Consider the following 23,650-nt stretch of genomic DNA (forward strand, 5'->3'; position numbering starts at 1 on the left):
CATTTTGCATTTAGGCTACAGAAGTGTACATTATTTTGTTTCCATCCTGCAGGTACAAAGCTAATTTGATCGGTGAGAAACAGGACAGCAAAATAAGAGGCAAAAATGTCGTTGTACTTTGTTGGCGAGAAAGGATGTAGCCTGTTGTTCACGGTGGCAATACATCATGAACACAGTCAAATATTATTTATTACTGGTGACAACGGGGAAATATTTTTCTCATTGAGTCAATCTCTCGAAAGCAAAACAGATTTGAAATAAATCATTACAAGTATTTTCAGGGTGACTAGTCCCTTAAATAGTGATTTAAGCACTCCTGCTTTTCATGCAACAGGATGCCTCTGCCTAAACAGTTGGCTTGTCCAAGGCCTTTCAAGAGATTTAGCCTATTTATTGACTGAGTGATTTATTTGATTTACATCCCTTTTAATCTATTTGTAAATCATGATATACTGTTAACAGCCGTTAAACATTTGTTTTTGCCTGTTTTTTATTAGTAGCATTTAAGCAATAATTGTTAAATGAATCAGGCTATATGAATTATATTGGAACAAACCCCTCTGTACAATTCTTCAAAATATAAATAGGAATAAAACTGGAAAAGAGCGTCCTCAAAACCAGTCCTTTGATGATTCGGACATTCATGCTTCTCTCATGAACCTTTATCAAACTGAATAATAGCAAAATACACAGAGTCAACCTTTGGTTATGTTTTTTTTTTTTTTTATTCAGATGACACCATTTTTTGAACGAGCTGATGAAGGGATCACACAAGACAGATGTCCAGCATGTTGTTTCCTATTCTTAAAAGTGATAATTTGCACAATACAAGTACAGTAACAATGATCAGTCTCAGCCAGCTAAGGCAATCATATGAAATGTTATGATAAATCTAAATACAAAAAGAAAAGACTGAATATCAAACACCAGGATAGAATTGCAAACCCGTGGCTGAGATGTTTTAATCCAATACATCTGGTTGACATTAATATACATGTCCTCTCTGTTATATAGCAGTGGCACACTCAGCTTCATGAAGAACTTGGAGGCCCTCTGGTTCTCCACAGAATTTGGTATCAACAAGAGAATGAAGAAAAAAAGAAGAATATTTTGGTGTTTTTCAGCTGCAGAGTTGCTGTTTTGGCTGAGCTTGTACATTACGCTCTCACCACAAAACTCCCTGAGATCGTCTTCTGAAATGTGATTTGTTCTCCCTGCAGGCTGTATACCGCCCTACTCGTCACTCACTGCTGACCGGCTGTGGAACACAAACACAGAATACCAATTCTGCTGAGCAGCTATTTTTGCTGCTTTTCACTGGACCAAAACACTTCTTAGATCGAATGAAGCAGAAATTCAAGTCGACAGCAACGGCACAAAGTTTAAGTGGGCAGTAACAGGCACTTCATTTCACTGGGGGGACAAAGAAGCTCTGCAGGACCAGGGAAGGACTACTCCATGTACTCTACAGTCCAGCTGATGCAGGATCTTTACATTACAGTGGAAGGAATTATTGTTCTGAGATGAGGTGGAAGTGGAAGGAATTATTGTTCTGAGATGAGGTGGGTTAGTGTGTAACTTCAGTCTTCCCTGTACATGAAAATAACACATCTCACTCACTTATCACGCTTGAATATACCATTACCATTGTTAAAAGTAAATAATGTGACGTAAAGCTGTAGGGCAGACGGGTAAGAAAATGATATCTAATAAAAATGGGTTGAACTCTCATTCACTATCAGTACAAATCTGATATTGTTCAGCAGCTATTGTTAAATACCTCCAGTAAAACAGAAGCTTGATAATCAGGTTGAACTTCTATTTTCATATAACTTTTCTAACTGTGTTTATGTTTGTCAAGGCCAGGCTTTCATTATACTGTTGTTGTCGTTATTGTTTTTTTAAAGATGAAGATGTGCCTTTGTATTAATACATTTTGGTAGATTTTGAATGATTCATCTCAGGTATTATTGGTTTAAAATAATATTATTAAATATTATTATTTATCATTATGTTATTTGCCACTGTTCGTCATTAGTTAATGCAGCCTGTACCTATTTCACAACGATGATGCATATTGTACTGATGTTGGGACCTGACCGAAAGGTTAAAGCCTGAGAAAAATCTATGACTGAAACTTGGTCAATATTTTTTGGGGTGAATATGTGCAGGAGTTCACCACTTTGAAGAATCAGATGTTTTTATAAAACTGTATTTACTGTAATTCAATTCCATGAAAAGAGCAAACCAGGTGGTATGTTGCTACTTCACAACTTCCCCATTCTGTCCGCGGCAAATCACTGGTTCCTGCTAAAGGCCTAAATATTTAAATTCATATTTGTAAAAACGGTATTACTTAAAAAATAAAAAATAAAAAGTTTAGTAATTGCTGGACATACTGTAGCCTATATGGATACTCTAATTTGTTGAAACCGATCAGGATTTAATAGTCCATTTGTTTGGGACTATTTTCAGGGGCAGAGAAATACACATTTGATGTTCTTGGCTGCATTATTGACAGTGGAGTGAATCAAAATGCACTACAGTTCGTGGCTGTATTTGTTGTTTTTGGACAATATTGGAGCTCTATAGCACAGAGGAAGAAGTTACATCAGGCTTTGGCAAACACAGACAATATTTGTTCGTAAATTAATTAATTATTGGTTTTTGGTCGGTTTTTGTGGATTTGTCCATTAACTTGTCTTTATTTCAACAATTCTTGAATTAGTTTTAAAGCCAAATTACAAAACTGACCAACAGACAGTGGCAACAGCAGATTCAGTGCCTATGTGTATATTATTACAGTAACATACCTGAGACATTAAAGAACCCAAACAAAACATACAATTATATGAAATCAAAAAAACAATAAACAATTATCTGTATTTTAAACCTATAGTGCGTGGCTTTTTCATATGAAGCCCATTTTTCACTGATGGTACCGGATCAGCTTGTCGCTTTTTATTGGTTCTCCATTGGACAAAAAATGCAGATAGTACCTGGTACTATTTTGATTGTATTGGCTGAGTCAAGTTTTGAAGCGAGTTGAGCTGATACTCCAGACCAATGACCATTTTTGTTCATTGGACTACTTGATGAATGGCAATCCATAAACCATGCAGGGTTCAATTAAAGAGATCTATTTCCTCCAGTTTTTGTGTGTGTGTGTGTGTTGCGTTGTAGATGACATTACGCACAGTACCACATTGAGGGGATCCTATCTGCACTGAAAAACGAAATCCAAAATCCATAGTCAGTACCAGCAGTAAAAAAGGGGCTTAGAATGAACATTTGTAACATTCAAATCCTTTTCAAAATGAGCTCACACAATGCTGATTAAAACTATCACAGTATACAGAGTTTTTAAATCTGGTGTCTGGTGGGACATTTCCGCTCTGCTGGATGAATGTAAACTGGGTATATTCTGTGGGCAGAGCGTACCTACCAGAGACTTCTGCATTACGTTGCGTTACGTTGTGTTATGTTGTGTTACGTTGTGTACGTTACGTTGTGTACGTTACGTTGTGTACGTTACGTTGTGTACGTTACGTTGTGTACGTTACATTGTGTACGTTACATTGTGTATGTTGTGTTACGTTGCGTTACGTTACGTTGCATTGCATTACGTTGCGTTGCTGTTACATTACGTTGCTGTTACATTACGTTGCATTGTGTTACGTTGCATACATTATGTTGCGTACGTTACGTTGCGTACATTACGTTGCGTTGTGTTACATTATGTTACGTTGCGTTACACTGTTACATTACGTTGCGTTACTTTGTGTTACGTTGTGTTACGCTGCGTTACGTTGTGTTACAAATGGATCCAAATTTTAATTGGGAAATAAGTCATTTCATAGAGTTTGTGACACTCAAAACAATGTATCCACCATTTTACAGCCTCAACAGTAGTGACAGTAGGGTACACTGGAACTTATGACATAAGAATGTGTCGACAGCGGCAGAAGCGGGAGACTGAAGTTCCGCACTACAGGTTTAACAAAATGAGGAAAGTTGGTCTTGTTGACAAAAGGCATCAAGTACGCATTAGATAATGTGACTGTCCATTTCTGTTGGTTTTGGGATTAAATATATGTTGGACTTTGATCAGCACCTTGAGTAAAAGTGACGCATCTGGGTTCACTTACAGTACTATCGTAGACATACAATAAGAGTTCACTGGCCTGGTAACACATCATATGGGAAGACTGAAGCTGTGTCCCTGTGCAGAACACATTGTTAAGAGGTCATTTAGGACAGTTTGACTTTGATATACACAATAAGAAGGCTATAACAGAGTCCCTAAATACAAAACAAAAATCAAACATTGAAAAACATTGTATATAAAGGATAAAAAACATACACTTTTAAATTATTTAATACACGATGAATGTCTCTGTAAACAAAATTGACTTTTCTGTGTAAAAAGCCTGGAGCCACTTGTTCAAAATTCACTCATACGGAGTCACTTAACTTGAGAGATCAAATCCCCCAATACAAGAGGAAAGAAGAGATGTTCCACCTTTCCTCTCTGTGTCCATGTTTTAAACAGAGGTTTGTGTCCTGTCCGGGCAGCACAGTTTCCTCCCACCTCTAGCTGAAACACACAGGTCCGACACTGATGCCAAACTGGTGTGTGAAGTTTCCTCCTCCCATTAGAGCCACGTCTCTCAGAGGAAGCAGGTGCAGGTCTTCAAACTCGAACACAGACTCCCGATGACCAGTAACTGTCTCATCTCTAGGCTGACACACAGAGAACAGAACCAGATTTTTCAAACATAAGACGTAGCTACATTTTAACCCTCGTGTTGTCCTCGGGTCAAAATGACCCGCAGCTGTGTTCAACCAAGTTCTATTTTATTTCTATATTTTTATATTTTTTGGGATCATTGGTGACAAGGATGCTGAGGGTTTCTTTAAACCAAAAAAAAAAATCCCAAAAAATATAAAAATATAGAAATAAAATAGAACTTGGTTGAACACAGCTGTGGGTCATTTTGACCCGAGGACAACACGAGGGTTAAATAGCAACAACAGCACTTCCTTCAGTACAGAAAAAAAAAAAAGTCCTTTTTTTTTTTAATGACATACCACACAATCTTTAAGTGCTCCGAGGTAACTTTGCTTTCTCGTGTCGGTGAGAAACTTGACGTCTCTGTCTGTCTGGCCCAGTCTGTGTCCTGGATGGCACGCGTATGTCACCTTCTGTACAGCAGTGCTGCTGTGCAACCTCAGAAAGCGCATCTGGACCACGTTAGCACCTGGATAGTAAAACTAACAAAAACACATTATTACATTAACGATGATATTTAAATATTTAAAAATAATGGGTGTATGGTAAATTGTCAAAATGTCTTTAATTAAATAGCAAATGGTGCAAGAGAAAGCATGAACATTTGGATAGTGTTTATCTAGATACAGTATCTCTAGCTAATTGAAAAACTATTTTTGAGTCTTTGACTGATGATTGGGATTGCACAAAAAGTTCCAATATATCACTTTAAGGTCAGATAAACTCTGATGGGCCATTTTCTGATGTTTTGTAGACTAAACTAATCTATTAAATAAAAAAGAAGAACTGCCAGATTATAGTATAATGAAAATAACCTTTAGTTGCAGCTAAAGTCAGATATTTTCTAGTAATAAATACTACTGTAGTTCCATGTCTAAAGGCAAGTTTGCTTATTTGTTTGTTTGTTTTACCAACTTCTTAAATCAATAATATGCTCTGTATTTTTCAGCTTTTTATGGATTTCTACAGCCCTTAACTCACTAACACCACCATGTAACACAGTTACATGGGTATCATAAAACAGCTGGTGGACTGACGAGCTAACATCCAAATCCATCGAAAATTGGCTTTTAAATCCACCTTTGTGTGGTGTTCACAACAACTTAAAAAACTTCTGAGTTGCAGTGAGAGGGTATGACCTAGTTTTCATGTGGCATAACTCAGGTCTTAGATTCAGTGTTTAATTTTGATATTTTAATCCACAGGTATTCAATCACCTGAAATCCCTGATCCAGCTTGCTGAGCCACTGAAAAGATCCTCCCTCAGAAAAGTCTTCCATCCAAGCTTTCATGGGCATCTGCAAAAAAACAGAAGGCACACATTTACAAATATAAATGCAAGTCTTCCAAGATACTTGTGAAGGTCACCGATGTTCAGACAGCTGCCAAAGAACCCTGGATTTACTCGCTGCTCAACCATGACCCAGAAGTATACAGTGGCCACCTTAGTCAAAGATGCATTCACTTCATGCTGCAAAAGATCAATTCATGTGCTCTTTGGTTGAGTGAGTCCATTCTTGATGTAGGATTGACTTTATTACAGCGGAGAGGGTGAGACGTGAGACTGTGTTTCATGTTTTTATACTGACAGAAGCACAAAAAAAAGGCAAATAAAATGACAATAACAACATCTGATGCTCTTTAAATGAATGCACGGTCTCATTTAGCCCCACGCTGCTCCACTCCTTCACATAAGGATGCAAGTGTTTTCTTGCAAAAACAGTCATGTGAAAAAGCCAGTTGCCAGTTCTGGACACAGTAACATTTGAATCTGTTTGAAACAATCCATAAAGGTGATATATTCCAACAAAGGACACGTGAAATCAATATTTTAAGATGTTTTTCATAAAAAAAAAAAACAATAAAAAGATCAGTGGCATGGAAAAAGTAACCTCGCCCCAAACATTTATCCCACCCCCACCTCCATCTGATTAGAATAAGGGGTTCTAGATTAGTATTAGAACTTGACAGGTGGAAACTGTTTTAATTAAGCCTCTGACATTGGGGATCTGGTGTTTCTTTGCTATTGAAGTGTGTGGCGTCATCATTCCGAGATCTACAGTGGTGCTTCAAAGTTTGTCAACCAGTTAGAATTTACTATATTTCTTAATAAATATGACCTAAGACTTGCACACAAGCACTAAAAGTAGATAACGAGAACCCCGCTAACTCACATCTGATTATCATCCCATTGACTGAAAACATCTAACTTTATCGTCACCTTCAAGTTAGCTGCTAATCCTTGAGGCTTACACACTTTTGACGCTGACAGATATATAATGGATAAGTTTCCTCAATAAATAAATGACCAAGTACGACTTATTGGTCTGATTTGGAAAATTGGGTTCTCTTTGTCTACTTTTAGGACCTGTGTGAAAACTTGGTGGTTTTTTTTAGGTAAATTAGGCAGAAATAAATACATTTCTAAACAGTTGACAAACTTCCAAGCACCGGTGTGATGAGGTCTCCAAGCAAACATTTTATGGATGTCTTTCAGTCTGGCAGGAGAAAAAAAAAAAAAAAAAATCTTCAAAGTGTTTGAAATATACACTCTACAGTAAGGAAAGCCATCCACAAGAGCCAAATATCTCAAACCACCGCCTATTTGTCCAGGATGACCGGGAAAGGCCGCTTCAACAAATTCAGTCCGAGAGTTTGATGCAAAAAAGAAGTCTTCAAGAAACCAAAGTTTCATCACAGAGTCTGCGGGACAGTTTTGCAGCTCGGAAAAAGAACATTAGAATACAACTACAGTTTGCCAATGAGCATACAGGCAAACACCAGACCTTTTGGATTTATGTGCTGTAGACAGAGCTGTTTGACCACAGTAACAGCAGACATGTTTGGCACAGAACAATGGCAACCTTTTCAAAAGGAGAAAGAAATGTCCTATAAGGTTAGGAGACTGAGTCCCAGGTTCAAGTTAAAGTCACCGCTGCAGAGGTCTCAGTCATCACTACCACTGCCACAGTGTGAGTTGACTGACAATTCATCACATTGACATTCAGGTCCTTTCGACACAGCTACATTACGATAGCGGGCAAGTCATTGAACCAGAGGGGCAATTTCCTGCAGCCTTTCTGTGGTGATGTCTTTATACCTGAGAGTCTCGAGGATGAAGGCAGGTCTGTGTTGATGCGGAGGAGAAGCTGCAGTACGCCAGCAGAGCGTCAGCCGGGTTGCCCTGGTTGGGGTCAATGTAATACATTCCTGCAGAGAGAGGTTAGAGAGAGCTCAATGAGATCTGCAGGGATCAAAGTGTTTTGGCCAATACTGACGACCTGAGCAATACAGGGAGCACAAGAACTGCAACAAACTGGGCGGTACGCAGGAAATATCAAAGATGTTAAAGTGGAAACAAAAAACGTTTTACTCAATAGTACATGTCATATTATCCCTTCAACTGGTAAGTGAGTCTACACTGATAAGAACAGAGAATCTGGATAGTTGATGTTCAATCAGAAACAGCTGTATTTGTAATCAATTATTCATCTGATATGGGTAAACATGCCATCAAACCTTTGATGGTAAGTATTCCCTTTTTTCTTATTTTACTTTTTATATTGTAGTATTATATAAAACACCATTCCATATACAGCATATTATTGTTATATACTGATATATACTGTGTAATATAGAAACTACTGTAAAACTGATCATTAAAAAGTGCAAATAAGCCAAAATAAAAACTACAGAAGTGAAAACAAAATGTGTTTATCGTTGGGATGTCAAATGCTGCTGAGAACACAAATCGTTCAGTTTTAGTGCATGTCGTTGCTCGGGACAGACGCATTTTGACAGTTGACACGAGCTCGTGGGGACTGTTAGCAAAGTGGGAGTAAAACGTCCACAGCACCCCTGACACAGGACAGGAGTTCAGGACTACAATCTACTGAGCTTTAAGAGGTCCAATAAACCTGAACGTTTCAGAAGGGTTCTTCTCTCCATGCTGGACAGGTTAGTGAAGTACATCAATCAAAGCAAACACTGATGGTGGTGTTAAACATGAAAGCATTTGAGTGTGTCATGTTCATGTAATAACTTACTTAGATAGAATGAGACAGGGTGATAATTCAAATTCATTGGATGTACTTTTAATATCCTTACGTTTTGGTGGAGCTTAAGATTTGCCGTGTATGGGTGATAAATAAACAATGAAAGAAAATAGTAGATTTGCTGTAATTATAAACAATGTGTGTGTTAGAAAATGGAAAAGCAGCATAAGAACATTACGTAAATGTAATAATGCAACAAATTAGTTTACTGCATTTTTTTCATTAAACACTTGTGATTAAAGAAATACTGAGATGGTTGAAGAGGTAGTTAAAAGCTACCCTTCTCTCTTTTGGTCAACTCTGAGGACACAGCCTTCTTATTTGAATAAACATTGGGGTCACAAAGTCACAAATCACTCAAATTCTGGCTGCATGAATGCTCTGATTAAAATGTGCAGTGTGAGTTCACACATTGTCAGAGATTCATAAATGAGACGCAGTGTCTACCCAGCCGGGGCCATGTCATATAATATCATATGATAAAAAAAAAAAGTATATTATGATACAGGCAAATTGACTTGTTTATATAATGACATCATACCGTAACACAACAACAGTATGACATACATTATGTGCATAACTCGCTCACAGCAGCTACTATCATGGCTGAAAATGGCTGTATTTTATACAGAATCTGAATTTCTCTTGAGTTCCTGTTGTTATTCACAAACTAAAGAACTGAGGGATCAATTTTGTTTCGTTTTTATTGAATATTTGAAAGCAAACTAACCCTGCTAACTCTGCTAGCATGCTATAGCTGATAGACATCAACTGAAGCACCATTACAGGTGCTCCAACATTTCTGTTGCAGGAGGCAATTACACCCACATAAATAGATGGACATGGACAGACATTCAAAACCCCAGCTAGTTCAGAGATTTCTAAAATGCAGTATTTTAGTGTGGCTTTAATATTATTTCAAAGCTTGTGTAACTGACCGCTGCTGTAATCAGGGTGACAGAGCCACAGCTCCAGACAGGTGGTGGCTGGACGCTCTTTGCTGCCATCAGGGGGATCCAGCAGCACCCGGAGCTCCTGCTGCATAGAATCCAGCAGTGTCTGGATCAGAAGGTAGTTGGGCTTATCGGACATATACATCATGTCCTGGATATGGGAATATAATCATAATAGAACAAAAAAAAAACACATTCAGTTAATATGATAGTTGAGAGAAAATGTAAGTTTAATATGTTATTGACATGTTTTTGTTTTCTATTTCTGTCTCATTTCCTATTTGTATGAACACAATCCAAAAGCTTCTATGATTAATGTTTCTCTGATTTGAATCCTACATTGAATGAATTTAAAAAGATGCCTTACTTGGACAATGAGTATAAACACTACTTACCTTGAGTTGAGTCAAGGTCATGTTCAGTGACTGTCCTTGAGGTCCGGGAATGCCAGGTGGACCCTAAAACACAAGGTTGATACACAAATGACTACAACACCAAAAGGAACATTTAATACTGAATTCAGATTTTGAAAAATGTTATCCATCAAAAGTAGGCGTGTCACAGTTTTTACATAATCATCTGACTGATTTTTTGAGTTGACTGCAAACCTTCTGCAAAACCATTACATCTGTCTAAAAACAGCAGCATGAAACTAAAAGAAAAGTCCTGTTTCCACGCTAATTTTTCTAGTGCTCTTAAAATGATGTCTTCTGGTCCCCTTTTCCACTGTGGCTTAAAGGCTCAAGAGGAAAGATTCAGCAACACAAACTGTTTATCTCGAGTCGCTTATCTTCTCATATCTAATCGACTGCATTTCGATGAACATCTATTCATATCAACATCATGAATTTAGTTGTAAATGAAAACACCATAGCCAAAAAAATTTACTTTTTTTTTTTTTTTTTTACAAGGTTTATGTATATTATTAAACTATGATTAGGCTCATACTACTGTATAATAGTGGCATAACAATAACAGAAAAGAGACCGAGCGTTAATCACTATTTATTTGTCTGACAACTGATCATCAACTTAAATTTCACCATTGACACAGCAATAATCACATGGTGATAGAAAACTGTCAGATTTTGGATTCTTAAGTAAAAAAATACATTATGAACTGACAGACACAGAGTAAAACATAGAGCAATGCTTTTATTTTGTATTAAATCTTAGAATCAAAGAACGTGGGTCTTTAAGTTTAACGTCCACATTTTGATTTTCTCATATTAATGTGGTGATCAACTACTGCAATCCTTTAACATTCTAGAGCCACTACAATAGAAACAAAACCTAAAGAGACAGGATGAAGAAGTCACCCTAAACTTTAACCTTTTGTCTGCCAACTTGTAATGAGGTAAATGTCACTGTTCATGTCACTGTTCACCCTTGCCATCAATGTTGTTGTTTAGTTTGGTCCTATTCGTTTCTTCCTGTCCACTTTACTCTGGTCTCCTTGTTTAGTCTTGTCGTTGTCTTGTCCTCAGGTCTTCGGTCTCTCTGTCCAAAGTCTATTGTGTTCACTTCCTGTTTTATTTTGACAACTTACCTTCTTGTCTCACTTCTGTTGTCTTAACCTTCTGTCCTCTCGTCTTCCCACCTGTGTCTGATTGTCTTCCCCGCCCTGATTGTTTCCATCTCTGTTTAATGATCCTCTGACCTCCAGTGTATAAAGTCTGCATGCTCCCTACTTCCTTTGTCAGATTGTCGTTGTGTCAACTGTTGTGTCGCCCAGTGTCGAAGCTCTTCAAGCCAGTTTTCCAGTAAGTTCTGGTGTTTGACACTTTGCTTTCTGGATTCTGTACCTCTGGTTGTGTTTTAGCTAACCTGGCTTTTGGACTCTGGACTGTGTTTGGACTGAGTGTTTTTGGAACTTCTTGGAAGAATTTAGTTTTGTTTTCTGCTCTTACATCATTAAAATAATTTTCTTTCCGCTACTTTGGTTTTCTGGTTGTGCATTTGAGTCCGAATTCTGACAAATGTGATGGTGAACTGTCAGACACATAAGAAGTCATGTGCGCTAATCTCATATTTAACTGGACTATTTTCTTGGCATTGTCAATGCATTGGTTTTAGACATCTTTGTAAAAATGTATACTACATTTTGGATGCATGGTATCGAGTGTATCTCAAATATTTTACTGTATCATGATGAGCTAATTTTTTAAACCACTCAAATCTGAGTTTAGACTTGGTTGTATACTTACTGGGAGCCCCCTCCTGCCCGGCAGTCCAGGCAGACCTGAGTATCCTTTCAAACCCTGCGGGGAGAATCAAACACTATAAGCACAAATTATGATCCTACACTCTTCTGCATGTCAGCATTAACTATCAAATACAATGCTATAGAAATAAAGACTGGTGCAGAATCCCGTTCCATTCTAACCCCAGCTTCGAAGTGTGAGAGCTTTATGATTACATGTATCAAGAACATAAAAAAGCCCTCAGGCAGTGGCGAGTAAAGGCTGAAGAGTGTTTTTATGTGTTGGGATGACAGTGCTTGAGTTGATTATATCATACCTTTAATCCAAACAAACCCTGCAACAGAGAAGAGTAGAGAGAGAGAGAGAAATGGGCATTAGTATAATTTTCCACTATGAAGTCCATTTATCGACAAAGAGCTTCTGAGTGCTTTTATCCGGTGCATTAAGAAGCTGTCGCACACTTTATAACCCTAGTCAATAGATTTTTGTTTTTCTTCTGAGACACTGTCGGTTGAGCACAGTCATAATGTGCTGCTGAGCTCTGAATGATTCAACTGAAAAAAGAGATGTTGGCTGTTATTGTTTTTATAAAACAATAACATTTTCTGGGATGTCTCTGTTTTTCAGACATAATCTGGCAAAAAGTATCTGAAGTGACATCTGAACTGCATGAATTCAAAATATAAAATATTCCACAAAAAGAAAATATAATAAAAAAAACAAACAAACAAAGAAACTCTGTACATCCAACGAACCAAACATAAAAAAATATGCAATTTATAACACCGTTAAAGAGGGATACAAGTGTCTAATAAGCTTCCTCTACTGTTATGTGTATTAAAGCTTTTTTTGATACTTACAGGGAATCCCGGCATCCCCGGTGTCCCCCTCTGTCCTGGTCGACCAATGTTTCCCTACAACAACAGAGACATCCACATCTGTCAGCGTTGGTCATTTCAAAAACATATTTACACACAGAAAATGTTTAAAACACAGCTTAATCTGTTACAAAGTTCCTTTCTCTCTTTTTGACATTAATGTATTTTGTACATGGTTCCTGTTATAAAATAAATAAATAAACTAAACTACTCAAATCTTAATTTTGTGTACCTGTTCTCCCTTTAGGCCCACAGGACCTGGCAATCCAGCTGGACCACGAATACCCTGAAAAAGAAAATCACAAAGCAACAATGATGTCATGTTTGCAATGTTTCCAATGGCCCCAATAAAGAAGAAAAGCAGTGTGCCAATGATGTGAATGCTCTGGTGTTTGTGTACGCTTTGTTGTTTTCTACATTTCTTAACAGCCCAGTGGATAACCCACAATATGTTTTATTTTCATTTCTATTGTAATTATTGCCATAGTAATGATAGGACCATTGCAGACTGCCACCCAAATGTTATTGTTCTTTAACACATTAAATCGTGACAGCTCCTACCTTCATGCCATCCCCTCCAGGTGATCCAGGTACTCCCATATCTCCTTTCCCACCCTGAGGACACAAACACAGCAAGTAAACATTCAGCTTCACTTCGACAGCAGGGCAGCACAATTAAAAATGTAACTCTATGTGGCTTAAAGTTCAGCTGGAGACTAAACTGAAGCCAGTGGGCAAAAGCATTGTATGAGTCAAAGCACAACAATATTAAGGAGAGTTTAAATGTGTTCTTATTATAGACATAACATATTGTAAGTATCATGTTAAAAATAGGTTTTTTGTGAACCCTTTTTCCTTTCCAGCTGTGGTATTTACTGGATATGATGCGGATGTGATCCTGTACTGTGGCTGCTTTAAGTTTACAGTTGCTGTTCAGTACTGAGTTTTTCTATGTGTCATATTTGACATCTCAAATATTCTCATTAATTCATTTTATAATTATATTATTCAAGATAACACCAAACTAAACATATACAGATTTGACTATTACTTCAAATGTTTTTCATTTCCAAACATCCATGGTTATCTTAGTAGAAAAAAACTAAATGTCTGTCTATATTCATACCTGTCAAACGTTATTTATTTTTTTTCAAAATACGGGCGTTTTTTGGGGTGGGGGAAGATAAATAACCACATTTATTTATATCTTTTTTTACTTCTATTCATGTTATGACACATCTATTTATCACATAAACACTGCCGTTTAAGTGCAGTTTTAAGTGTCAATATTGTTGCGTTTATGTGTTGTTGTTTGTTTTGACAACATCTTGGTTAGCCAGCTAATTCATTCAACATTCAACTGGCCTGCCAGCACAGAGAGCAGCTGTGCACACGCCCCTTCAATCGGGTTGTGGGTTGCCAGGTTGCAGTGGCATATGGGTTGTTGTAGTGTGAAATGTTTGGATTGCGTGTGTCCATGTTTCATAGACAATCTGGCAACGTGGGTTACGTCAGAAAAATACAAAACTTGTGGAACCGTGTATGACGATGATGTAAATAAAAGTGGGCATGCAAATGACTTGAGTTTCATGGGAAAAACAATAAAACGGGAGGGTGCCGGCAGATGCTGACATGATGTCATATATTAGAAGCTAATAAGACTGGCAAGGTAAATAAATGTAAGCTGTAAAAAAACACAGAATATAAGAAAAAAGTACTGCTGTTTTAACAAAAACTACAAAAAAAAGTTGAATCCTGCCGGCTTTGGTTTTGAATGCGAAGCTTTTAGTGAATCTGTGTCAGGTTAATTCATTCTTTTTTTTACCTCTTTCCCCTTTTCGCCTTCATCCCCCAGCTCTCCACGTAAGCCAGGAATTCCCTTGATGAAAAAAAAAAACAAACGAATAAATAAATAAATGAAGGCGATATCAATTCACAAAATACATTCTCTATGCATTAATTCATTACTTTGTGGATCTTTTCTCTCCAAATCATTGACCGGGACAGATTGCCGAAGAAGCAATTCCACAGTTAATAAGTGGATACGGTCAGCTATGAGCTGTGAGGGAATGTGAGGTGAACAAATAAAATTGACTTACAATGAGCCCTGACCACCCGAGGAGGCCGGCCGGTCCCGTGTCTCCTTTTTCGCCCTGATTGACAAAACACAATCTACTGTTGGATAATACATCACAGTTAAAGCAGCTGTACAGGAGGCCTGTGGGCGTGTGTGCAGAGATCCCACCTTTGGTCCTCTGTCTCCCCTGGTCCCTCTGACTCCGGCTTTCCCCCGTTTACCCTGAGGATAAGTTTGACATGTTTTTTAATGAGGCAAAAGAAAGCCTGAGGAAACGCACATAGGACCACCTAATGTTTTATGGACGTTTCTGTTCACGCAGTACCTGCCAGAATGCCTATTTTTGACCACTTCTACTTTTATGCAAACATGCGACTATATCTATCAGAATTCCTGTTGTCAATACTAAACAAAGGCTTAAAAAAGTGAAGTTTAAAAAAAGTAGTAGTCCGAGTATTACAAACGGAGATAATGACTCCATGTTGACCTTCTTGGACTCATCACAACTTTTGCTCACATTATTCATGCCTGCCTTTTGCCTGCAGAAGTTTCAGAACAGCGAAGCAGTGTTGTCTTACCCTCCTTCCAGCTGGACCCGTCTTCCCTGGTGATCCAATCTCACCATCGTCTCCCTGTAAGCAGAAAACAACAAGTGGTCAGTGAAACAAATTCTAACTGGATTAAAATAATAAACTAGTCCTTTTACATGTTCCAATAATTTCTTGAATTTAGTGATATTAAAAAAAAAAATCCTAGAACAGAATAATAAACACCAAAATTGACCACATGATCTTGCCTTCTCCCCTTTCATGCCCTGCTTCCCGTCTGGTCCTGGTCTTCCTTGCGCTCCCTGCAAGACAAGATTTCTGTTATTTTGCTGCCAAGAAAACCTGCTTTTTTCACACAAACAAAACAAACACATGTGCACAATGCTTTTTACACTAGTTAACCAGAACCAAACAAAGGCTAAAGCAGCTGCTGAAGGCAAAAATGGGATTTCATCATCTGCAGTGTTTTCACACTGTCCACATCCAGACACTTACAGGAGCCCCTGCGGGACCTGGGAGACCCCGGTGTCCCATCTCTCCAGGCGGCCCCTTAAAATGAGAAGGAAGAAGCACAAATAATAAAGTTAAGGTGCAACGAAATCTTTGGCACTAGCAATAAACATCAGAGTTATTTTTGATGCTGCTGAACTATGTTTTAGTTTTCACCTCAAACCCTGGCAGAGATGGAGGACCTCGGATTCCCGGAAGCCCATCCTCACCCTGGAAAATAAATTATTGTTATTGAGTATTGTATATTTGCACATTTTATTGTGCCCTTTTATTATGTCCAAATCCAAGGCACATCTGTGCAATAATCCTGCTGTTCAATTAGCATCTTGATAGGCCACACCTGTCAAGTGGATGGATTATCTTGGTGAAGTGAAGTGCTCACAAACAGGGATTTTAACACATTTGTAAACCATTTGCGCTTAGAAGAAGTCTTAGATCTTTTACTTCAAATGGGTACAAAAATAAAAGTGTTTGTATTTTTATTGAATGTCTAAATGCCATAGAGTAGATAATATGAAAATCAAACTAACCTGTTCTCCTGGTGGGCCTGGAGCACCTGGCTCCCCCTTCAGTCCCTGTGTTCCGGATTCTCCTGTAGCTCCCTGGTTTCCCTGAGGTCCAGCTTGTCCTACTGGACCCTGTTACGCAGAGGTTTGTCAGTTTAGAGTTTGTCAATAATGTGATTGTTTTAAAATTTGTGCTTGAAATCTGATTTTATTTAAAGGTTCAGTTTGTTTTGGGCGGCACAGTGGTGCAGTGGTTAGCATTGTTGCCTCACTGTGTAAAGGTTCAGGGTTCGAATCGGGGACCTGGGCCTTTCTGTGTGGAGTTTGCATGTTCTCCCTGTGCCTACGTGGGTTCTCTCCTCCTTCCACCATCCAAAAACATGCACCTCAGGTTAATTGGTGGTTCTACAAACTGCCCTTAGGTGTGAATGGGGTGTGTCTGTATGTGTTGGTCCTGTGATGGACTGGTGATTTGTCCAGGGTGAACCCTGCCTTCGCCCAAAGTGAGCTGGGATAGGCTCCAGCCCCCCGTGACCCTGTTCAGGATAAAACGGGTATAGATAATGGATGGATGGTTCAGTTTGTAGGATTTAGGATTACTATTGGCAGAAATGGAATATAGGATTCATAATTTTGTTTTCATTAGTTTAATGTTTAGTTAGTCCCTCTTTCACAGAGCAAGCATGTTGCACCACCATGTTTCTACTGTAGCCCAGAAGGGACAAACCAATTCTCAGCCACTGCAGATTCTCTTAAATACTTGGATTGGGCTGGTGAGGTACTCAGTCTGCAATCTCAACACTAGATACCACTGAATCCTACACACTGTTCCTTTAAGGTAATCTCCTTTTTGGGTGACTTCTGCAACTGCAGCTTGCAGACATCAGGTCATGAACAGGAGAAAAACTTCATCACATGGACCTCAGATATTTTCTTATATTTAATACATTGCTGATAATTTTCTATCTTCATCAACTGGGATTATTGAGGCTTCCAATGTTAGAAGATGAAGATGACCTACTAATACACTGTTATGGACTGTAAATTCAATATATCCTGCAGTATTTGTGCATCAAAACTTCAAATATCATTGTAATTAGTTAGATGTTCCTCTAAAAGTATAGTCCCCAATGACTGTTGTTGCACTGGATGTGTAATGGTGCTGTAATTTCAGCAGATGAAATATTAATTTGTTGACATTCATGACAAATACCAAATACAGTGAACAGCTTCCTGATAGTAGAGGACACTTACAGGTGGTCCCAGCCTCCCGGTGTCTCCTCTGACACCTCGAGGTCCATCTATTCCCTATGAACAAGATAAAAAGGAAGGTAAATTTATGGCTCTCCTCACATAGCTGTACTACACACCATGTTATATGAAATGTTAAATGGAATTAAAAGTTCACCAGTGGGCCTTTTGATCCCAGAGGTCCAATAATTCCTACAGGCCCAGACTTCCCCTAGAGAGATGGATGGAAATCTATTAATACCATCCCTTGGACATAATTTGACTGATTAGGGTAAAACAGAGCCCTGCAGGTGATGTACAGTTTATAAAAATAAAAAGTAGAAAAAATAAAAATAAAAGACAGGACAGTTTGTGCCTGGTGAAGGGTCCACTCAATCAGGTGATTACTGAGATGAAAATGACCTAGAGAAGAAAGAAAACATTTTTTCTGGGGTAGATTGATTTTTTTTTTCATCAAAATAAACTCAACAAAAGATGTCTCCTCTTTTGACTTTACACAAGAGATAAATAGGTATTGTGGGAATGTTGCTGTTGATTTTACTGCAGTCTGCTGTTATTCAAATGTGGAAGAATGTGTCTTTCACCATAGCAAACATTTTCATTCATTCTGAAATGTGCTTGTGTTTGCGCTTCCTAAACCAAAACCAAAATTCTAAGATAAACAAATAAATAAATGAAAGTTACAACAAAAAAACACACAAAAAGCCAATAAGTGCAACCTTGAACGCATTTGGGCTGACTGATTCTATCCGGTCAAAAGCAAACACATACAAAATTATACAAAAAAAAAAAATCTTACCAAAAATACTATTAGTTAAATCTGAATAAGAGTCATTCCAAAGAGATTATTTTGTTAAAAATGTTTTATTTTTTATTTTGCTGGACTGTAACTGTGACACTAGCCCTGTAAAGGCCAATGTCTGTCACTGAGTAACTGACTGAGAGTAATTAAGTTACTCCATTGGTTGGCCAAATGCAGTGACTTCCTTTATCTGTTTCAAATTAAAATCCTTTCAAATGAAAAGCCCTCTGTCAATTTAAACACAGTCCAGCCATGTAATAGTTTTTCTTTTCCAGTTGTGTTTCTATTTGGATGTACATGTACTTAAATAAAACAATTATTAACATAATTGTGAGTGGAATTGACAGCAGCATATTTGTTTTACCTTCTCTCCCTGAGCTCCATCTGGCCCTGGAGGCCCTGGAGAACCTGTAATTCCCTAAAATAAACAAAAACACACTGAGATCAAGATACACATTAACATCAGTTTGAACATGTGTAGAGTGTCTGTTGTGACAAGAAAAAAAAAACATATCTGTCAGATGGATCAGTAACTGTCAATGACAGCTGTGACCTGTTCAATAAAGGTTTAATTCAAAGAATATTCTGAACAGCACATCATCAAACGCATCAATACACCCTGCTATTAAACTCACCTGTAACCCTGCCAGACCTGCAGGGCCCACTTCACCCATCAGCCCCGGTTCTCCCTGTTCAAGAGGATGGACATGACATCAGGAACAATTTACAACCATTTTAATCAATTCCACTGCTAAGTTTAATATTCAATTTATGCTGACAAATCTAAATTGTGCTTATTGGGGCTAGTTACTGCATTAACTGCATTAACTCATTTGATCAAGGACCAATACATTGTTGGTAATCTTTCATCTTTATTCATTTGGATGTCAATAAGAAAAATACAGAATGACCAGACTTACTGTTAAAATGTTATCGTTGAATGTGTCATTAAAATGTAATAAAAATTCCAAATTGCCGCAAAACTGCAGAGGAGTACAGCTGTTCTCACCATCAGTCCAATGTGGCCCTTATCGCCTTTCGGACCCCTGTTGCCATTGTCTCCAATGGCTCCCCAGGCTCCCTCTCGACCAGAAAAACCAGCAGGTCCAACCTCACCCTGCGCACAACAACCACAGCCTGATTACAAACTGCGAACATCACCCAGAAACTCTGACTATTTGTCTTCATAATCAGTCCATCATCAAACTCCACAAAATAAGAAACTTGACCTTCTCCCCTTTGGGTCCAGCATCTCCAGCTTCACCAGGATGCCCGACATCCCCCTGCAGAAGATAATTACACAGAAGATGAGTAGTTGGCTTACTGCACATCACATCCAGGGTTTCCTAAGGTTTCTGGAGGGCTTTGGTGCTCAGTGGTCGCAGTAGGGGTTGGGTTTGGGGGTGAGGGCAATTATTATTAAAATATTGACTTAAAAAATAACAATGTGCGCCACAAATAGTTACGATTTGAACTGCAATTGTCTCATCTTCCTCAAAATATTGCAGCCAAAAACAGTTTGTTTTTTTCTGGTAATTTGGCTTAGCTGCTTAGACAAAACACTTGTAACTAAACAAATGTATTTACCATTAGCAATTTGTCATTCTAAAACCAAATCTTTAGTGGCACTCTGTTGGACTCTGGACATGTTTTCTAACAAAGATCATGAAAAAATATGTTAATCGGGCAGCACACTGTTTTGCTTCCAGATGCTTTCAAGATTAAATATACATTTACAGGGTGTGCTGCACACATTTCATCCGGCTGAGTAAAGACGCCATGCCATCGCTCTGTGCTCTGTCATATAATCAGTGTTTGAAACCCCTCAAAGTAATGAGTTAATTACAGTCATCATTTTATGAGGATAACATAATTTGACACTTTATTGAAGAGAGATGGTGGTTTAATGCTTTTCCAACCATTTGAAATGGTTTCACAAAGCACCTCAAACATTTTCAGCTGTGTGTAATTCAATTCTACCAAGAAACAACAACACAACAAACACATCTGTTGAACATTACGAGACACATTGGACAGACTGTTTGTGTGATGCAATAAAGTAAACAGACTGGAGGTGAAGGTGACGCGATGAGGGTGTGAAATTATTCACCGGATTGAAAAAGCAGCTCCGTCCGATTGTCCCTGTCTGTAATCATTTAAGGTGACGACGATCATCTATGAGGAAACATCTGATGGATGCACGTACCTCTTTGCCGATTGGTCCCTGTGGTCCCTGCAGGCCTTTCGTGCCCTCAAGTCCTCTCTCGCCTGCAAGCCCTTGAGGACCAGATTTCCCACAAGGACCGAGGTCTCCCTGTCAAACACAGCAACATTTAACAGTTAGCTGTCAAATGGTTTGTCCCCTTTAGGTCACAGACTGTTTCACAACATTAAACAAAGTCACCTTGTCTTCATATTGTATGAAACAAATGTACCTCAACCCCTTCCGCCCTGGAGGTGTCTGTATCAGGACCAGACCATATTTGTTATAAAAATAAGCACTGTTTTTCTATGGTTGCTGCCAAGTACTACGATGACTAAAATCAATGAAGCCATTTGTCGTGTTTCATTTGTGTTGTCACACAGAGATGTCGTTGTCACATTTGGCAGAGATGCAGTTGATAATCTTTAGAAGAGGCTCAATAGCATTAGTGTCACGGACTCATTGCTATAAGGCTGTTATTTACACTCTAATGTAGTTTTTATTAGGGGGAAGTGAAGAGTTATCTGTCAAATCTCCCTCTGACCTGGTGATAAGGAGACTTGGAGCTTGATTTACTAAAAGTTTGCGTGTGTAAAATCCCGTGTAAACTCCACACCACCCGCAAACAAACATCCAAGCAGATCTACTGACGACGTGCAGTGAGGATCGCGTCTTTCAAATGTGCAATTTAACACACGTTTTCCATTTTGCGTGTTTGCCTGCATGCATTTTTAATATTGGGCTTTTCTGCCTGAAGGTGCAAAATACTGGGAGGGGACATGTAAATACATACATTTAGCACCCGCAACGATATTTACTAAACCTGAAAGTAGAAACAGGAGAAGTGATTGTGTATTTTAGTACGACTGAAAGGAACGTATTAATCTGATGCACAAATTATTGAGGTGAGAAGGAGACGCAGAGAAACCAAAGAACTCTTAAAGAACGTAGTTTTACACTTGTGGAAACATTTTTGAGATGTCAGAGTGGAAGATTATTCAGACATATCATTTGTCCAGCGATGACATTTCTGAGTTATTGAATGAACTGAATGATGATTGACAGCCAACAACAAGGAGGAGAAATGACTATTTACTAGTAAATCACCCGCAAAACGGGTGCAACATTTTTTTTTTGCTAACTTTTGGAAGAAACACGCAATTTAGCACCCTTAATTTGAGGTCTTTGTAAATCAGGCCCTCATTGTATTTAAAATCCTCCCAAGTGTTTTTGATTTCATTTTAACCTCGCTGTTTTGCAGTTGCAATTGACTACATATGTGAATGTTTTTCAGGTGCAAATTAAAGAAATAGCATTGCTGAAGGGGTAAACTGATTGTTTAGGTAGCTTGTGCTTCAACAAACAGTAATACAAAGACTCATGAGTGAAACTGTTTCCACATACCCGGTCTCCTTTCTGTCCAGGTGGGCCCTCGATGCCTGTTTGGCCAGGAAGACCCTGATGAAACAGAATTTAAAACAATCATCAACTGACAGTAAAATGTCTGCCGTGGTACATTGCGCAGTTATTGTTGATGAACATGCTGGAGTACTTTATTAATGAAATTTCTTCACTACAGCAGGGGGGCTCTCAGGGGGAGATGCTGCAGCAGGCTGCCACGACATTGACCTGAGGTGCATGTTTTTGGATGATGGGAGGAAGCCGGAGAACCCGGAGAGAACCCACGCAAGCACAGGGAGAACATGCAAACTCTGTTCGAACCCAGACCTTTTTGCTGTGAACATAACCACTGCACCACCGTGCCGCCCCAAATGTGATCCATAGATCCGGTTGAGTAGCAATCATGTTTGTCTCATGTTTCAACTTAAAGTCTCTAAAGACGTAAATCTTCCAAACTATAGGGTCAACATGTGATGTGATCGAAAGTGTTTTGGGTTACTGAAGGATTAATCACTGCTGTTCTATAAAGTAGATTTCTATTTTCATTCTTATGGTTTACGATTATTATACAGTGTTGACAATGTAGGCAACTTTAGATTAGTTGGGCGGTTCGGTGCAGATGTTTTTTTTTATCTTGAAGTCAGATCTGTTTTAAAAAGAAGCATCACAACAAAAATGAACAAACCTGTTCTCCACCTGGTCCCGTGGGGCCTGCATCACCAGGTGAACCAGGTAGTGCCTGATGGTTTCAGTGTCAGTTCAGTAATTAAACATAAATAAAGGTTACATAGACACAATGCTCACAATAAACATTCATAAAACATGATTGGTACATATTCTGTAGTTTACCTTGTTTCCTTTTTCCCCTGCTGCTCCTAATAATCCATCAGCACCCTGAGGGCCCTGAGGAGACCCAACAAACATGCTTGACAGGTTTTTTTTATGCTTTTGAGTTGTGATGGATCAATAAAATATTTCTGACACTTGTATTAAAATGAAAATAAAGTTGGATTTGTATCTCTCCAGAAATCAGAAAGTGACAAAGTAAAACAGCTGTTGATGGTAGGTACCCACTCACTGGGATTCCTGCCGGCCCCTGAGGACCCTGAGGTCCTGGGGGCCCTTTGCTTCCCCTGGGTCCAGGTTTTCCAGTTGCCCCATTGGAACCTGGGAGGCCTGAAGGCCCCTAAAAATCAAAGGAAGGAAAGCATAAAGATCGAAGCTGTTAGAATCAGGATAAATGTATTTCTTCTTATCTTTTTGTCTAATGTCAAAATAATCATAATCGGAGAACAAATTCAAAACTCACCCTGTGATTTGATCTGTGTTACACATGTTTGTTTGTCATTAATGTGTCCAGTTTGTCCGTAACATTCAATGGTGACTCATTTCAATCAATTTATCATCAATTTTAATTGAAAGAAGCATTTGACAGGTGCATTAGAAATCCATCTGAGCACACATGCGAACA

General features: G+C 38.5%; 1 protein-coding gene across 1 annotated transcript in view; it reads right to left on the bottom strand.

The window, feature by feature from the left end:
• Positions 1 to 3,550: 3,550 nt before the first annotated feature.
• LOC138625008 (collagen alpha-1(II) chain) overlaps positions 3,551 to 23,650 on the bottom strand; it is a 107,935-nt gene continuing 87,835 nt past the window's right edge. The window contains exons 39-68 of the mRNA XM_069705643.1: positions 23,258 to 23,365; positions 23,029 to 23,082; positions 22,865 to 22,918; positions 22,183 to 22,236; positions 20,782 to 20,889; positions 19,805 to 19,858; positions 19,585 to 19,692; positions 19,211 to 19,264; positions 18,940 to 18,993; positions 17,931 to 17,984; positions 17,777 to 17,830; positions 16,547 to 16,654; positions 16,173 to 16,226; positions 16,002 to 16,055; positions 15,755 to 15,808; positions 15,537 to 15,590; positions 15,127 to 15,180; positions 14,981 to 15,034; positions 14,707 to 14,760; positions 13,443 to 13,496; positions 13,114 to 13,167; positions 12,864 to 12,917; positions 12,320 to 12,337; positions 12,007 to 12,060; positions 10,196 to 10,258; positions 9,786 to 9,951; positions 7,893 to 8,002; positions 6,010 to 6,090; positions 5,092 to 5,274; positions 3,551 to 4,743 (exon numbers count right to left, since the gene is read on the bottom strand). Coding sequence (XP_069561744.1) covers positions 4,594 to 4,743; positions 5,092 to 5,274; positions 6,010 to 6,090; positions 7,893 to 8,002; positions 9,786 to 9,951; positions 10,196 to 10,258; positions 12,007 to 12,060; positions 12,320 to 12,337; positions 12,864 to 12,917; positions 13,114 to 13,167; positions 13,443 to 13,496; positions 14,707 to 14,760; positions 14,981 to 15,034; positions 15,127 to 15,180; positions 15,537 to 15,590; positions 15,755 to 15,808; positions 16,002 to 16,055; positions 16,173 to 16,226; positions 16,547 to 16,654; positions 17,777 to 17,830; positions 17,931 to 17,984; positions 18,940 to 18,993; positions 19,211 to 19,264; positions 19,585 to 19,692; positions 19,805 to 19,858; positions 20,782 to 20,889; positions 22,183 to 22,236; positions 22,865 to 22,918; positions 23,029 to 23,082; positions 23,258 to 23,365 — 2,229 coding nt within the window. The 3' untranslated portion in view covers positions 3,551 to 4,593. The remainder of the gene's footprint in view (positions 4,744 to 5,091; positions 5,275 to 6,009; positions 6,091 to 7,892; positions 8,003 to 9,785; positions 9,952 to 10,195; positions 10,259 to 12,006; positions 12,061 to 12,319; positions 12,338 to 12,863; positions 12,918 to 13,113; positions 13,168 to 13,442; positions 13,497 to 14,706; positions 14,761 to 14,980; positions 15,035 to 15,126; positions 15,181 to 15,536; positions 15,591 to 15,754; positions 15,809 to 16,001; positions 16,056 to 16,172; positions 16,227 to 16,546; positions 16,655 to 17,776; positions 17,831 to 17,930; positions 17,985 to 18,939; positions 18,994 to 19,210; positions 19,265 to 19,584; positions 19,693 to 19,804; positions 19,859 to 20,781; positions 20,890 to 22,182; positions 22,237 to 22,864; positions 22,919 to 23,028; positions 23,083 to 23,257; positions 23,366 to 23,650) is intronic.

The sequence above is a fragment of the Brachyistius frenatus genome, unplaced genomic scaffold (genome assembly GCF_029030835.1).
Source record: "Brachyistius frenatus isolate BFR_SWC_R1_liver_20210118 unplaced genomic scaffold, ASM2903083v1 Contig_3, whole genome shotgun sequence".
NCBI classification, from domain to species: domain Eukaryota; kingdom Metazoa; phylum Chordata; class Actinopteri; family Embiotocidae; genus Brachyistius; species Brachyistius frenatus.